At 40.1% G+C, this 15,196-nt stretch overlaps 1 protein-coding gene across 1 annotated transcript in view; it reads left to right on the forward strand.

The window, feature by feature from the left end:
- The window catches only part of LOC126161623 (ubiquinol-cytochrome-c reductase complex assembly factor 1), a 123,974-nt gene extending 112,788 nt beyond the window's left edge, over positions 1 to 11,186 (forward strand). The window contains exons 5-6 of the mRNA XM_049917583.1: positions 3,102 to 3,296; positions 10,731 to 11,186. Coding sequence (XP_049773540.1) covers positions 3,102 to 3,296; positions 10,731 to 10,838 — 303 coding nt within the window. The 3' untranslated portion in view covers positions 10,839 to 11,186. The remainder of the gene's footprint in view (positions 1 to 3,101; positions 3,297 to 10,730) is intronic.
- The last annotated feature ends 4,010 nt before the right edge of the window (positions 11,187 to 15,196 follow it).

Below are 15,196 nucleotides of genomic sequence, written 5' to 3' on the forward strand. Positions count from 1 at the left end.
AGGTGAGGCCTGGCATGAAGGCAGCATTTCAAAACATTCCAAAAGTGTTCTATAGGGTTCAGGTCAGGACTTTGTGCAGGCCAGTCCATTACGGGGATGTTATTGCCGTGTAACCGCTCCGAGCACACAGGTCGTGCATTATGAACAGGTGCTAGATAGTGTTGAAAGATGCAATAGCCATCCCCAAATTGTTCTTCGACAGTGGGAAGCAAGAGGGTGCTTAAAACATCAATGTAGATCTATGCTGTGATAGTGCCACACACAACAACAAGGGGTGCAAGCCCCCTCCATGAAAAACATTACCACACTGTTCATGTTTCCACTTTACCATCACATTTGGAAACAGTGGATCCAGGGATGTTTAGCAGTGTGGAAATTTCGTGTACAGATATGACCCAAGTGACATCCAATCACCAGACCATGTTCAAAGTCCTTGAGTTTGGCATAGTGCCCCATTCTCCTCACTCAAGATGTCTAATGACTATTGAGGTCGCTGGTATGGAGTACCTGGCAGTAGGTGGCAGCACAATGCACCTAATATGAAAAATGTGTGTTTTTGGCGGTGTCCAGATACTTTTGATACACATAGTGTATATCAAGGGATAAGCAGTCTCCATCAGTATTTGACAGTGTTATACATTATATGAGGAAGACATGCTACCCCTATTAAGTTAACTGCACTCTCACAATGATGCCTGGGTGGTAAAACCTAACCAATAAAAGAGCTTGAAACATGTGTGACTGGAAGAATCTGTCACTTAAATAAATTGCATTCCTTTTAGTTGAGTCACAGATGGGCTCAACAAAAAGACTTTCATAGGCCTTCATCAAACACACACACACACACACACACACACACACACACACACACACACACACACACACAGAGACTGCAGTCTCGGGCAACTAAAACCACACTGCGAGCAACATCACCAGTGTATGATGGGAGTGGTGACTGAGTGGGGGTAAAGAGGAGGCCGGGGTGGAGAGGGGGAGGGAGTCACTGTCGTTAGTCACTGTCGTCACCCATCCAGCTCCTTTCCTGTTCCCATTCCAGTGCTACACAGCAGTCATTCCCCCAAAAGAACCAGTCTTTTATTTCCCGTCTTTTCTGCTTCCCCCCCTTCACTACCTCTCCCTTGCCCTCCACTACCCTGCAGCACTTCACTATCTGCCACTCCCACCATACATCCCTCCCCCTCCCTGCCCCAGCCTCCTCTTTACCCCCACCCAGTCACCACTCCCATCATAAATCAGTGCTGCTGCTCGCAATGTGGTTTCAGTTGCCTGACTGCAGTCGTGTGTGTGAGTTGCTACAGTGTCCTCTGAACTATACATTGAAATTAAATGCTCCTTCCCCCCTCTCCCATGACTGACTAAGATGTTTTGCCTAGCAGAAAAACACACATCTGAGATTAGGTTGGATTCAGTTTTTGTTCCATAGGCCCAAAAATGAGACGATTCTCGTGGGCAAGGGGAAGGTACAAGTCAAAAAGTATAACATAAAACATTTGCATATAATAGTCACTACACTGATCATTTGTCAGAAGATTGTCAAAATATGTGAATACAGTAAACTGGAACTGCCAATATTTACAGAATGAATACACTGTCAGAATGAAACGTCGTTATGGATGTTTAATAAATTTATCACACACAAAATACCTAATCTTGACTGTTGTGACAAAGTGCTGCTGGCCGGAGTGGCCGAGCAGTTCTAGGCACTACAGTCTGGAACCACGCATGGTCGCAGGTTCGAATCCTGCCTCGGGCATGGATGTGTGTGATATCCTTAGGTTAGTTAGGTTTAAGTAGTTCTAAGTTCTAGGGGACTGATGACTTCAGAAGTTAAGTTCCTTAGTGCTCAGAGCCATTTTTGACAAAGTGCTGTCAAAACTGAAATCTTAAGACTGGTCTAACAGTCCCTGTTAAGATATTCATCTACAGAGTAGGAGGAGTTGCCTATCAAAATGTCTTTTATACTTTGTTTATATTGTCCTTCGTCTGAAGCCAAGTTTTTAATGGTTATTGGCAATTTGAGTGCATCTAATAGGACCAAAACTAGTAAAATATGTTGTGACATTTTCACTAAGACTGTATTTTAATTTTCAGTTTTTCTTTAATTAGTTCTGAAAGTTACTTATTTGAGAATTTAGTGTAAAGAGTTAAGTCATTACACCTGTACTGCACTTCTCCTCTATAAACACCAAGAAACATAGTGTTTTTTGGAAAAAGACACACCATTTCATGAAAAAGGAGATTTATACTACTTCACAAACTTAACCATGACTCTAAGCAACAAATCTCATCTGTGAGTATGAACTATACCAAAATCTGACAATTGGGGACTTCAAGGGGACAATATTTAAGTGAGATGTAATTGAGTTGGCAAAGGGGTAAAAAACTGATGTTTTAATTTTTTTGGTATTGTACCACTCACTTATTCTGTTGTGACTTAGAGCCATTTTCCAGGTCAAACCACCAAACAGAACTGTTGGTGGGGAATAATGTGATATATAATCACACAGTGTCGACTCCTATTTTGTTGAAACTTCCTGGCAGATTAAAACTGTGTGCCGGACCGAGACTCGAACTCGGGACCTTTGCCTTTCGCGGGCAAGTGCTCTACCGAATGAGCTACCCAAGCACGACTCATGCCCCGTCCTCACAGCTTTACTTCTGCCAGTACCTTGTCTCCTACCTTCCAAACTTTACAGAAGCTCTCCTGCGAACCTTGCAGGACTAGCACTCCTGAAAGAAGTAAAGCTGTGAGGACGGGGCGTGAGTCGTGCTTGGGTAGCTCATTCGGTAGAGCACTTGCCCGCGAAAGGCAAAGGTCCCGAGTTCGAGTCTCAGTCCAGCACACAGTTTTAATCTGCCAGGAAGTTTCATATCAGTGCACACTCCGCTGCAGAGTGAAAATCTCATTCTGGAAACATCCTATTTGGTTGTCTGTAATTTGAATTGTTATTCAGATGTTTCTACACATGTATCTCTACAGATATCATTTCTAAGCAGTGTGATTAAGTTGCATGTGATAAATTGAATAAACTAAAATAATGAGAAAACGGTTGAAATTTTCAACACATGTTTCATTTCAGGCAGCGAATCCAGGTCTTGTACGGGAGCAGTTATCAGAAATGTCTGAGCAATTTCAAGCTGCCATTATGGGATATGACGAAGGACTGCTGTCAGATGATAAAGTGCTAGCTGGAGCTGTTTGGAGAAGATTCTTTGAAAGAAATTGTAACAACCCAGAGGCAGTTGAATGCTTAGTAAGATACATAAGAAAACAGGTATTAATCTTAATGTCTTCATTATTTATGCAAAATATACATTTCCATTATGGGGAGACAGTTAATAAAATATTTAAAGGGGTATGACATTTACTCATTCTCTCAAAAGATGTAGATATCACAGTGAACCATACAATTTGTGAATTAAAATAAATAAATAAAAACAGAATTTGAAATAGTATTAGAAGTTTTTCATTGTCCATTATTTCTCTTGAATTTGAATGAAATTAGTCTGTGTGGTAATCAATGAGATTATCTGTTTGGTAAACATGAAAGAGGTAATAAACTGGAAGAGTTTGCTTACCATGTGTATTGCTATTTTACAGTGATGAGCAATAAAGATAGATAAATCTCTTACACTGATATGTAAGAGTACTTGAAATGTTGGTAAATAGTTCATTGAACTTTATACATGAAATCACCAGCTCTTGCACTGGCCTTATATTATCAGTTGCTCAAAGCATATTTTATCAGAGTTGATGGTCCTTTTCCCCCCTCCCAGACACCTGGAATTAGTCCATTTTTATCAGTATTCCTATCTGCTTGATGCTTTCACCTTGTTACTCCATTTCAGGCAGTTTGGATTTTCAAAACTTTGTAATTTGTTTCATGCTGTGTATGGTTCAGTGTTAGAACAGATGCAGAAATTTTTTAATTGCATATTTCTGCCTCGAGTCATCTTAGGCAATATGCGTAGCCTATTTATCCCTCTAACTGCAGGTGATTTTCATATTTTTCCCTGCATCATTGTGAGGCATTTTTATTTGATAATTAGAATAGTTTAAGGCTAGAACTATGGGAATGTAACAGTGAAATCAAAAACTTACTGTAGAGCTGATTTTTAATGGACATTTAGTGTGAATAATGTGGGAAATGCAAATATTGAGTGTTGTGTAGCTTAAAGCAAGGTTTATACAAGCTTGGGAATATGGGCACAAAATTGCTGCCACAAAAAGGTGTATGTGTAAGTATGTGAGACAGACTTCAGAAAGTGTAGAATGCGACTTCCAATGTTTGACGGGAGTATAGTGATCTCCAGTGTTCCAGGGCAACAGAAAAAGATTTTATGGAAAAAATAGTGGCCTATGATGTCCCAGAACAACAGAAAAGTATTCAATGGGAAAATTCATGACGTCTGGCTTGCAAGCAAATCAGAAATTACATCTAACACGTACCACGGGCCCTGCAAAATTATCCGGGAAGAACTGAACACACGTTTTCATTGCCCGCACCTGGAGGTTTAAGATAAGAACAGGTTTGATCCTGAAATTTCCTGTCTCGTTGAAACTGTGTGCTGGATTGGGACTTGAACCTGAGACCTTTGTCATTTGTGTGCAGGGCTCTACTGACTGAGGTATCCAAGCTTGACTCATGACCCACCTCTAACTTCTGTCAGTATCTCATCTCCTCCTTTCCAAAGTCACAGAAGTTTTTGTGTGTACATTGCAGGACTAGTACCTCCAGAAGTACTTGACCCTTAAAGTACGCAGAACTTCTGTGAAGTTTGGAAGGTTAAAGATTGAGGTATTGGTGGAAGTGAAATTGTGAGAGCTGGTGTCTTGAGTTGAACTTGGATAGTTAACTGAGTAGGATACTTACCTGCATAAGGCAAGGGTATCAGGTTCAAGTTCCAGTCTGGCACCCAGGCTAAGTTTCAAATTGGTGCACACTCCTCTGTGAGATGAAGATTCATTCTGGAAATTTGATCTTATCCTCTGTAGCTGTATTTTATTTTTATGTTTACCGTATTTACTCGAATCCAAGCCGCACTCGAATCTAAGCCGCACCTGAAGAATGAGACTCGAAATCGAGGAAAAAAAATTTTCCCGAATCTAAGCCGCACCTGAAATATGAGACTCGAAATTCAAGGGGAGAGTAAAGTTTTAGGCCGCACCTCCAAATCAAAACAAAGTTGGTCCATTGTAATATGAGACACAATTTAGGTCGAATGAATGACTATACAGCTACAGTAGTTTGGTTCGCGTAGTAAGCTAAGCAGTTAGGCTTTACCAGGTAGCCATAGCTATGCGTCAGGCGCTCCGTCCATAATTATACGGGTGCCCTTCCTTTTTCACGTGCTTCGTCTGGTTTGGATCGATTGCTTATTTTTCTTTGATCTTATAAGTGCCGTTCTCTTTGTTATAGGTGTTTACGTCACTCTAAGCTGAAAATGCATTACTGTACTGCGTCATGCACTGTTTGTCGCATTCTGATAATGAGTGTTTACGGCCTGTCGCCGCTCACGGCGTGGCTTGCTTTTGTGCGCACTACCGCCGCTTACAATTAAAAAAAGAAAAAGAGAGAAATCGTCTCATTAGCGAAACAATGGCAAGAGACTGCTATTTGTTGTTACTAACACTGCTGCTTTCTTTGACGATCAACAAGAACCAAATAACAGACTGCGTATGATAGAAGATGTTCTGAACGAGAGTTTAGCGAAAATTTTTCTGTTTGAAAATCTTTGCAGACGTCTCTTTAGTACATAACATTCCGCACAGAAATTAGTCATCTTAGATTTAAAAATCTAGTCAATTTTTTGTGCTTCATTTCTGACTATCTCTATTAGGCATAAGAATAATACGAATATAAACATGAAATGATATGTATATTCTTCGGCGTTTGCTGTTGTCTCACTCTAGTTTTGTAGTTTATTAAGCAGACAGGATTTAAATGAGATAGCAGCAAACACGAAAGAATACATGGCAAAATTTTTATATACGTATTATTCTTATGGTGAAGAGAATACTGCATGTGATTCACAATTCATAAAAGTTCCTATTAGTAACCATCTCTTCTCATAGGTAGAAAAAATTCAGAACGTAGAGTTGGCCATATTGATAAACATCCCAAACAGTCTTGCCAGTCGGATTTTCGTAGTACAGTACATTGAAATGTTGCTACATTCGAAGACTAACAATACGGAATTTGTATTTACTTCGTTGGATAATGTATGAAAATGCAGTGGTCGAAACTCGGGGCGGAGAAAAAATTTTGTCTTCCATCGTTCCTTATTTTTTTATTTTTTTTTATTTTTTTATTTTTTTATTATTATTATTTACTGACGCAGAGGTTTCGGCGCCAGTATTTATCTTTGTGCCTGAAAAGCATGCATGTGAATCGCTACATATATTCGACGGCAGAAGTTAGTTGTGGCGGCACGTACCAACATTTTTCAGAACTTCCGCTTACTTTGCACTCGATTCTAAGCCGCAGGCGGTTTTTTAGATTACAAAAACCGGAAAAAAAGTGCGGCTTAGATTCGAGTAAATACGGTAACTCATTTCTTCCATTTAGTCTGATTATCACCATTGTAACCATTGTGTAAAAGCATTGTCATTGCCACACATACCATATACTAACAGTTCAGTAATGTTTAATTAAGAAACCAATTGTATGCCACAATAAAAGGTTGCATGTAACACTAAGGTGCGGGATTTCATCCTTACCGTGTCATTCACATAAGATAAAGCACTTGTTGTCTTAAGACTCTTTCTGACAAGGGTATTCACGATGCATGAATACAGGTATCACTCTTTTCATATAGGGAAGCTTGTGGCACTAGTGGCTAACAGGCTGCATAGCATAAGTGTGTCACAGAATTATAGTTGGTAAGTAATACTCAAGAAACTGCTCTTCAGTGCCCAAGTTTGTACTCAGGCTCCCTGAATGAAGTCATTAGCCATTCTGCTGTTGCCCTGTTGTGTTCCAACATCTATTAATAATTGATGTTATTCCTTTTCCCAGATGTCCCTGTTTCATTAATATCTCAAATTTTCATTTTTGGATGCTTGTTCTTCATTTAAGTAACCATTGATTCGGATGTTTTAAATACTTAAATCACCAGTTCCAGATCTGATTGATATTAGAGTTTTCTCTTCCCACCATGCTTAGTTGTTAGGTTCATTGTTTTTATTTCCAGTCACTAATGTAATGTTTTCAAGGTGTTGTAAATTCATTCTGCTTGACTTGCTTTCTATCCTCTGAAGTAGATTTGAAGTACTGTGCTCCACAACTCGGGTAGTTAAGGTCTACCATCTTGACATCTATTTTTTGTGGTTGCGGAGGTAGAAACAAACTTTCTTTCATGCATTTCGCTCCCTTGATCCATTATCATTCTCGTAGCTTATCGGGATCTGCCTCACTATTAAATATTTTCTATATATAACCCCCCCCCCCCCCTCCCCTCCCCGGCTGTTAATCTTTTTCCTCCATTTAAACTCTGTGTTAGGTTCATAATTTTCTTTTTGAACTATTGATTGCGTACTACAACAGAATTTCAATCTTGGCTTCAACTTCATACATCATGTCTCTCTCTCTTCTTCGTACAAGGGGCATTCAGTAAGTAATGCAACACATTTTTTTCTGAAGGCAGTTTGGTTTTATTCAGGATTTCAAAACATCATATTATTCCTCACTCTTTTGGCTACAGAACCCTATTTTTCAACGTAATTTCTGTTCAATGCACTGGTCTTATGCCACCTTACTGGAGGGCATGTGTGCCTGCATGGTATACATTGGAGCCAACATCTTGCTGCATCAGTAACCTCATCGTCACCCATGTGCTGCTTCCCATTGGTTCAAACTTACGGAAGTTGGAAGATATGAGTTTCGGGCTGTAGTTTAGGAAGAACAGTCCAATGAAGTTCTGTGAGCTCCTATTGTGTGCACAGACTTGTGTGAGGCTTTGTGTTGTCATGGAGAATGAGACGTTTGTTTGCTTTTTCTGGTGCCAAACACATTGGGAAGTTGTTCCTTAAATTTCCTGAGGGCAGCACAATACACTTGAGAGGTGGTCATTGCACCACGAGTGAGGACATTAAACAGAATAACTCCGTCAGGCTGCCCGAAGACCATCACGATGACTTTATTGACTAAGGAGGTATGGTTTTAAACCTTTTCTTTGGAGAAGAGATGGTGTGGCAATACTCTATGGATTGCTGTTTCAGTTCCTGTGATAACGCTTGATGAGAAGTTGTCACAATCAGCCTTGTTATGCACAAGCAATTCTGCACAAATGGTCTTTCATTGCTCTTTATGGTCGTCTGTTAGGTGGCAAGGAACCCAGCGGGCACACAATTCTGAGTACCCAGTTGATGGATGTGGTGTCAGCACTACAAACAGAGACATCCAATTGAGCAGTGAGGTGTTTGATTGTGACCTTTTGATCACCTCACACGAGTGTCTCCATCATTGCTGGAATTACAAATGTGTGTGGCTGGCCAGCACGTGGGAGATCTGACAGGTTTGCACGACCTTGGTGTGATGATGACAGACACTTGGCCCAACAGCTCACTGTGCTTTTGTTCACTACCAGGTCTCCATAGATATTCTGAAAGTGCTGATGAATGTGTGTGATGCTCTGGTTTTCTGCCCAAAGAAACCTGATGACACCTCTCTGCTTGGAATGCACCATCGAGGTAAGAATAAGGGGAGATGCGCTACGTATCCCAGCCGTACTACGTTTTGAAGCCATGGTGGCGTGGCTCACTGCCATGACTCTCTGACCGAAACATTGCCAGTGTGCTATAGCACTGCGTGTATTACAGTCGCTAATTGCACCATATACGCATGTAACGTCATCAGATTGGTTGTTTCAAAGTTTTTGTTTAAAATAAAATTTCATAAAGGCGAAATTCCGCATTTCTTCTGATTAAAAATAGTTTTTAATGTAATATTATGAATAGCTAGACTTCAGTGTAAACGATACAATTTTGTTAATTCAGTAATAAACGTGTATCACAAACTAAATAATAGAAACTGAAAACTAAGTTAGCTATACCCTCCCTCCAAAGCCCCATAAATACATCTTGTTTGTAATACGTACTGGGACATTTCACTTACGTTACACTACTGGGAAACACTGTTCATTACCACCAATATTTACTGAAATACGGTACATAGAATGGCAAATCTACACAGTGTCCTGTTTAGGCCTATACTTTACGCCAGTTAATGTAGTGTTAGCTTTTAATTTGGTACATGATGAAGACAAATTGAGTTACTCAACACTTCGATTATCGACGATACGTACGTATTATACTGAAACGTGAACTTGAAAACTAAGAATTTAATTCTTTGAATTAACATACCTTTTGCAAATGTTTTGGGTGTGTAGGGAAAACTGATGGTACAGCATTTTCTCAGAGCCTTACTGTTGAAAGGGAAGTTCGGTCTATGCCCTCTTCTCGGAAATGCTGAGAACATATAGTGCTCCATTTAGACGCACGCCAATTCTTCCTCCTCACGGCATTCTCCCACAGAGCTTTCCGACTTTCATTTTTAGGAAATCTAAAATCATACAGGAGAAAAACACGCTATAGTACAAGTACCGATGTAGCACACGTTCATTCACAATGAAGTTGTAAAATCACACTTAACGAGACAACTTACACATGAAATGTTATTCCCTTCGATTTCGCCTCACAATCAGAACGATTCGTACATCCGAATACCACACAAGTCACCATAATAGCACAAAATCCTTCCAAAAGCGAGCGACAAGCCTATGCACACAAGCTTACAGCAGCAATAGTTTGGTCGGATTGAGATGGCTACCCTCGGCTTCACAGCTGTGACGTCACGGCGTCTCCCTCTATTCTTACCTCCATGGAATGCACCTTCGTTATGGGTGCCATTTTGAAGGCTATGTATAGGGCCGCCACCTGTTGGAACTTCATGAAACTACAGGAGCTGAAGTGAGAATATTCCACGAAGTCCTACAGCAAATTCTGCATTTTTTCAATCAAAATTGTTACAGAATAAAAAACGTGTTGTATTACTTATTGAAAACTCCTCGTATATCAAACAAGTTCTGTGCCAGTGTTTAGTGGATTGATCATTAGCTCTCTTCATTACCTGTATGTCTTACATTTCCCAATTATCAGTGCAGGCACACTTTCTTTATTGACTTCATGCGCACTTCATGAGTTAGTAATGTGAATCGCTGGTCCCACCTCTCTACACCACTACAATCCCTGACTATAGAGGGGGAGACAGTCCTACTCTCTCTTTAACAGTGTGTCATCGTCATATGCCAGTGAAAAGTAGTCTAGTATTTATCTAAAGATGACAACAGAGCAACAACAGTTGTCAATAGTTATTGGTTTTTGTCTTTGTGCATCTTGTCTTTAGTACTGAACATAAATCATTTTTGTAGAAGGATATTTCTGGACTTGTGCATTTCACACACCAATCAGAATTTTCATTGTTTGTATCTATAGCCTAATGTCAAGACCAGGCTCAGTATTTGACATTGCTGTTGAAAATTTTGCATTCTGGCAACCTTAAAAAAATTAGGTATCCTGTCATAAAATAATGCATTTTACACTGTATTTTTACTATACCATCCGTGTGTAAAATTAATCGAAGGTTGCTCACATTTTATTTGTGTTTGTGCTTAATGATATGACAGTTCAGTTTTGTTCTTCTTTCTAGATAAAACTTCTGGATGAAATTGGAATAAATGATTTAATATCGAACCCAGACATTACGTGGCTGCCTGCTCCAATACCATCCGATGTCAGAGATCAAGAACTAGTATAAATATGAAAATACTGTAAAGTAGCTGTTACAAAAGCAGAAAATGTGAAGATAAAAGGCTGTGAGGCTATTTCCTCATTTTGTGCACGCACGTGCGTGTGTGTGTGTGCGTGTGTGTGTGTGTGTGTGTGTGTGTGTGTGTGAGAGAGAGAGAGAGAGAGAGAGAGAGAGAGAGAGAGAGAGAGAGAGAGAGAGAGCGCGCATCTGATATTTGGGTGTTACATATTGCACTGCATTTACAGCTGTGCCTGTTTTTTTTTCCCTCAAAATATTTATTTTGTGCCAGTCATGTGCTCAAATCTCGTTTGACTGTAACAGGTCCCAAAATGAAATAAAAATATTGAAATTTGATTACCTCGTTTCCTTTCATATTTTAGAATTAGCTGATGTTTGATAAATTTCAGAAAATTGTCCGATTGTTTAATATCGTTAGATGCAGCAGAGTAGGTCATATAACAAGTTGGCATAGGTTAGTGTATACTGAAATTAGCACTTCTCCAAATTAATTATGTAAATATAGGCTGTAAATCACTCTTCAAACTTGTTCTCACTTCTCTGTCAAAAGTGTGGAGTTGATTGTATTCAGAAAGTATTGGACACTTCAGCACGGCTATATTAAAAGAAACAAAAACTTCCTCATTTGTTTAAAGCACTCCTTGATTGAGATGGATATTAACTGCTGCATATTAGCTGAACCAATGGGTCATTGACACTTTCATACACAAAAAAGAAAACTTGATCAGCTGTTGGAATAAATCCTTCACTGAGAGCTAGAGTGAGAAAAGCACATGCGACCTCCATTAGATGTGGGGGAATGAGGGGAAAGAGGCAGGAAGAGGGATTAGGGGTTGGTAATTAGTTGCTCTTAGGGAGGCAGCAGGTTTTCTAGCTAGGAACACAGGACAGAGACATCAGGTACGTGGGTGGGTGAATGGACAGAGGAAGGAGAAACTGTTGGGTAGTGTGGTGCAATGGGGAGTTAGCAGAGATTGAGGCCAGGAGGGTTCCAGGAAAGAAATATGTATTACAAGGATAGCTCCCATCTGTGTAGTTCAAGAAAGCTGGTGCTGGTGTGAATGATCCAGATGGCATGCTCTGTGTAGCAGCCATTGAACTCCAGCATGTTGTACTCAGCTGCATGTTGTGTCACTGGATGGAAAACTTCGTCCTTGGCTACAATTTGGCTGTGGTAATTCATTCTGGTGGACATAAGGTTGCTTGTCGTAGCAAGATGAAAATCTGTGCAGTGATTGTAGCAGAGTTGGTTTATAACTTGGCTTCCTTCACAGGTGGTTCTGCCTCTGATGGGATAGGATAATTCTGTGACAGGATGTGAGTAGGAAGGTGCTAGTGGGTAGATTCGCAGTTCTTGCACCTGGGTCTCCCACAGGGACATGACTGCATGGGTTGGGAGTGGCAGTGGGGTCAACCAATATGTTGTGTATATGTAAGATATTGCAAAGCCTTAGTTCAGAATTACAATGCGATGTTCCTTTGGACATGCATGCATGTCTGAAGGAATATTGTGTCATAATTCTGAACACCACAGGCGCTGCAAGATCATATTTATTTGTTGACACTGGGCAAGCAACTTTCAATTAAAGCACCCCTCCTGTACAGGAATACACATAATGAATGAGTACAGATTGTAGACACATGGTTGACAACATATGGAAGTTTGGGTCTGGCCATGCAGTGTGCTTGGATATCCTGTTGGGAAGGTGACTACTCACGACAAATGGGAAATCTGGGTTCGAGTCCCAGTCCAGCACAAATTTTCTTCATTGTCATTCCATTATACAGCTGATGGTTGTCCATATTGACAACTGTGAGTACGTTTCATGTAAGATAGTGTGTAGGTTGAGTGGGCTATGGAATACCACTTCAGGAGTAGTAGGAAGTATCCAAAACAGGATATCCCTCATTTCTGGACATGGTGACAGATAATCAAAGCCATGATGGATATGGTTCAATTGCTGTAGTGCAGGATTATACTGTGTTGAGGGGACAGGTTCTTCTTTATAGCTGATTGACAGGGTGGTGGGAGGATTAGGGACTGTGTAAGGATATGACAGCAAATCTGTTGGCGAACTAGGTTGTGGTAGGTAGTAGGTAGGTAGTGCTTGTCTGTGAAGGCCCTTGTGTGACATTCACCATACTGAGCAAGGTAATTGTGCCCACTGCAGATAAACTCTTCATGGGGGGCCATGCAGTATGGGATCAATTTTTCAATGTGCAAGGGGTGACAGCTGTCGAAATCCAAGTACTGGTGGTGGTTTGTGAGTTTAACATGGACAGAGGTGTGGATGGAGCCATCAGAGAGGTGGTCACATCCAGGAAGGCTCATGAGGACCAGGTGAAGCCGATGAGAGAGAAGGTGTTGAGGTTGTGAAGGAATGAGGATCTTGTCCATGGGTCAAGGTCATAAAGATATCAGTGAACCTGGCCCAGACTAGCAGCTAGGAGTTTTGGAAGGCTAGGAAGGTTTTCTCTAGATGGTCTCTAAACGAGTTGGCATAGCAGGATGCCATGCGTGTTCCCATGGATGTCGCGGATTTGTTCATATACCTTCCCCTTAAAGAAGTATTCGGTGTAAGAATATAGTTGGTGAAGTTTGAGGAATGAGGTAGTGGGTTTCGCATCTGAAGGACATTGGTAGAGCTAAAATTAGATAGCGGCAAAGCCGTGGGCATGAGAGATGTTGTATAGGGAGGTGGCATTAACAGTGACGTGTAGGACTGCAGGTGGGGGTTGGTGGAGTAGGCAGGTTCTAGGATGGGCCTAAGGATTTTTTTTTCTTTTTTTTCTGCCTGCCATCTGTTTCTCCCTCACCCACACCACGTGACACAATTCCCATGTCACCCCATTATACTTGTTGAAATGCAATCCCAGCATTGTGTGCACAGCCGAAACAATCTAGGGGCACAGTTGTACGTGTCTTTGTATTTCACTGTAGCTCAACAGAAGATTTGTTTGAAAAGCTGCATGTTTTCTTTCTTACTTGTGTGTACCTGTCAATGATTCATTACTCCTGTTATTTGCTCCTAAATTATTTGTATGTGGTATAATATTTTCTGGATCTCAAAAATTGTCTAGTTACCAGTGGTTTGTAGCTTGTTTAGCACCACTCGGAGGACACATGCAGGCTAATTCACTAAGAAAGAGTTTGCAGTCTGCTTTGAAGGAGGGCTACTCAGATGTAACAGAAACCTGAAATATCTAGAGATCGCAACTGATAAGAACACTCAGTTACAAACAACATTTGTTAAGAACTGCTGCCAAAATCAATACTCAAAATAACTTTCTCCAGAAACCCTGTTGCACATCATGGGGATCCTCCGCATCAACGTTCTATACCTCACTTCTGGTGTAGTATTTGCTGGTGTTGTTTGATGTAACTGTAGATATTTTCCAAAGATATTTTTTTCCAAAGATATTTTTTTCCAAAGATATTATTTTCCAAAGATAAGATGGTTTTTTTGTCCAAAGATGGTTTTTTTGTCCAAAGATGGTTTTTTTGTCCAAAGATGGTTTTTTTGTCCAAAGATGGTTTTTTTGTCCAAAGATGGTTTTTTTGTCCAAAGATGATTTTTTTGTCCAAAGATGGTTTTTTGTCCAAAGATGGTTTTTTGTCCAAAGATGGTTTTTTTGTCCAAAGATGGTTTTTTTTGTCCAAAGATGGTTTTTTTGTCCAAAGATGGTTTTTTTGTCCAAAGATGGTTTTTTTGTCCAAAGATGGTTTTTTTGTCCAAAGATGGTTTTTTTGTCCAAAGATGGTTTTTTTGTCCAAAGATGGTTTTTTTGTCCAAAGATGGTTTTTTTTGTCCAAAGATGGTTTTTTTGTCCAAAGATGGTTTTTTTCCAAAGATGTTTTACATGCTTTTGTATTACAATTTAAGAACAACAAAATTAATGTATTTCAAAGACACACACACAGGCAGACATACAGACAGGTCTAGAATGATGAGGCTAGGACAGATAGTTGGCTGTGACCTTATAATAGGAAACATCCTGACATTTGTGTGAAATAATTTAGGGAGACCATGGACAACTTAAATCAGAATGGCTGGAAGAAGAATGGAGTCTCCACACACCCAAATACAAGACCACTCTCCACACAGTACTATATCATTCAGTTTCCACCTAGTGTACAATACTGTTTCACAAATAAGTAATTTAATAATGATAAGACTAGTGCTGTACTGTTCAACCATTTCTCACCCACAGTCACAGTACACACTACACACACATTGTTTCATAACAATACACATCAGCACCTGATGTCGGGATCATTTTTTGCACTGTAACTTCCTGTTTCTTAGCCTGAAAAACTGAGTTAGCATCCATATATAACAAGTGAA

Source organism: Schistocerca cancellata, chromosome 2, assembly GCF_023864275.1.
Source record: "Schistocerca cancellata isolate TAMUIC-IGC-003103 chromosome 2, iqSchCanc2.1, whole genome shotgun sequence".
Taxonomy (NCBI): domain Eukaryota; kingdom Metazoa; phylum Arthropoda; class Insecta; order Orthoptera; family Acrididae; genus Schistocerca; species Schistocerca cancellata.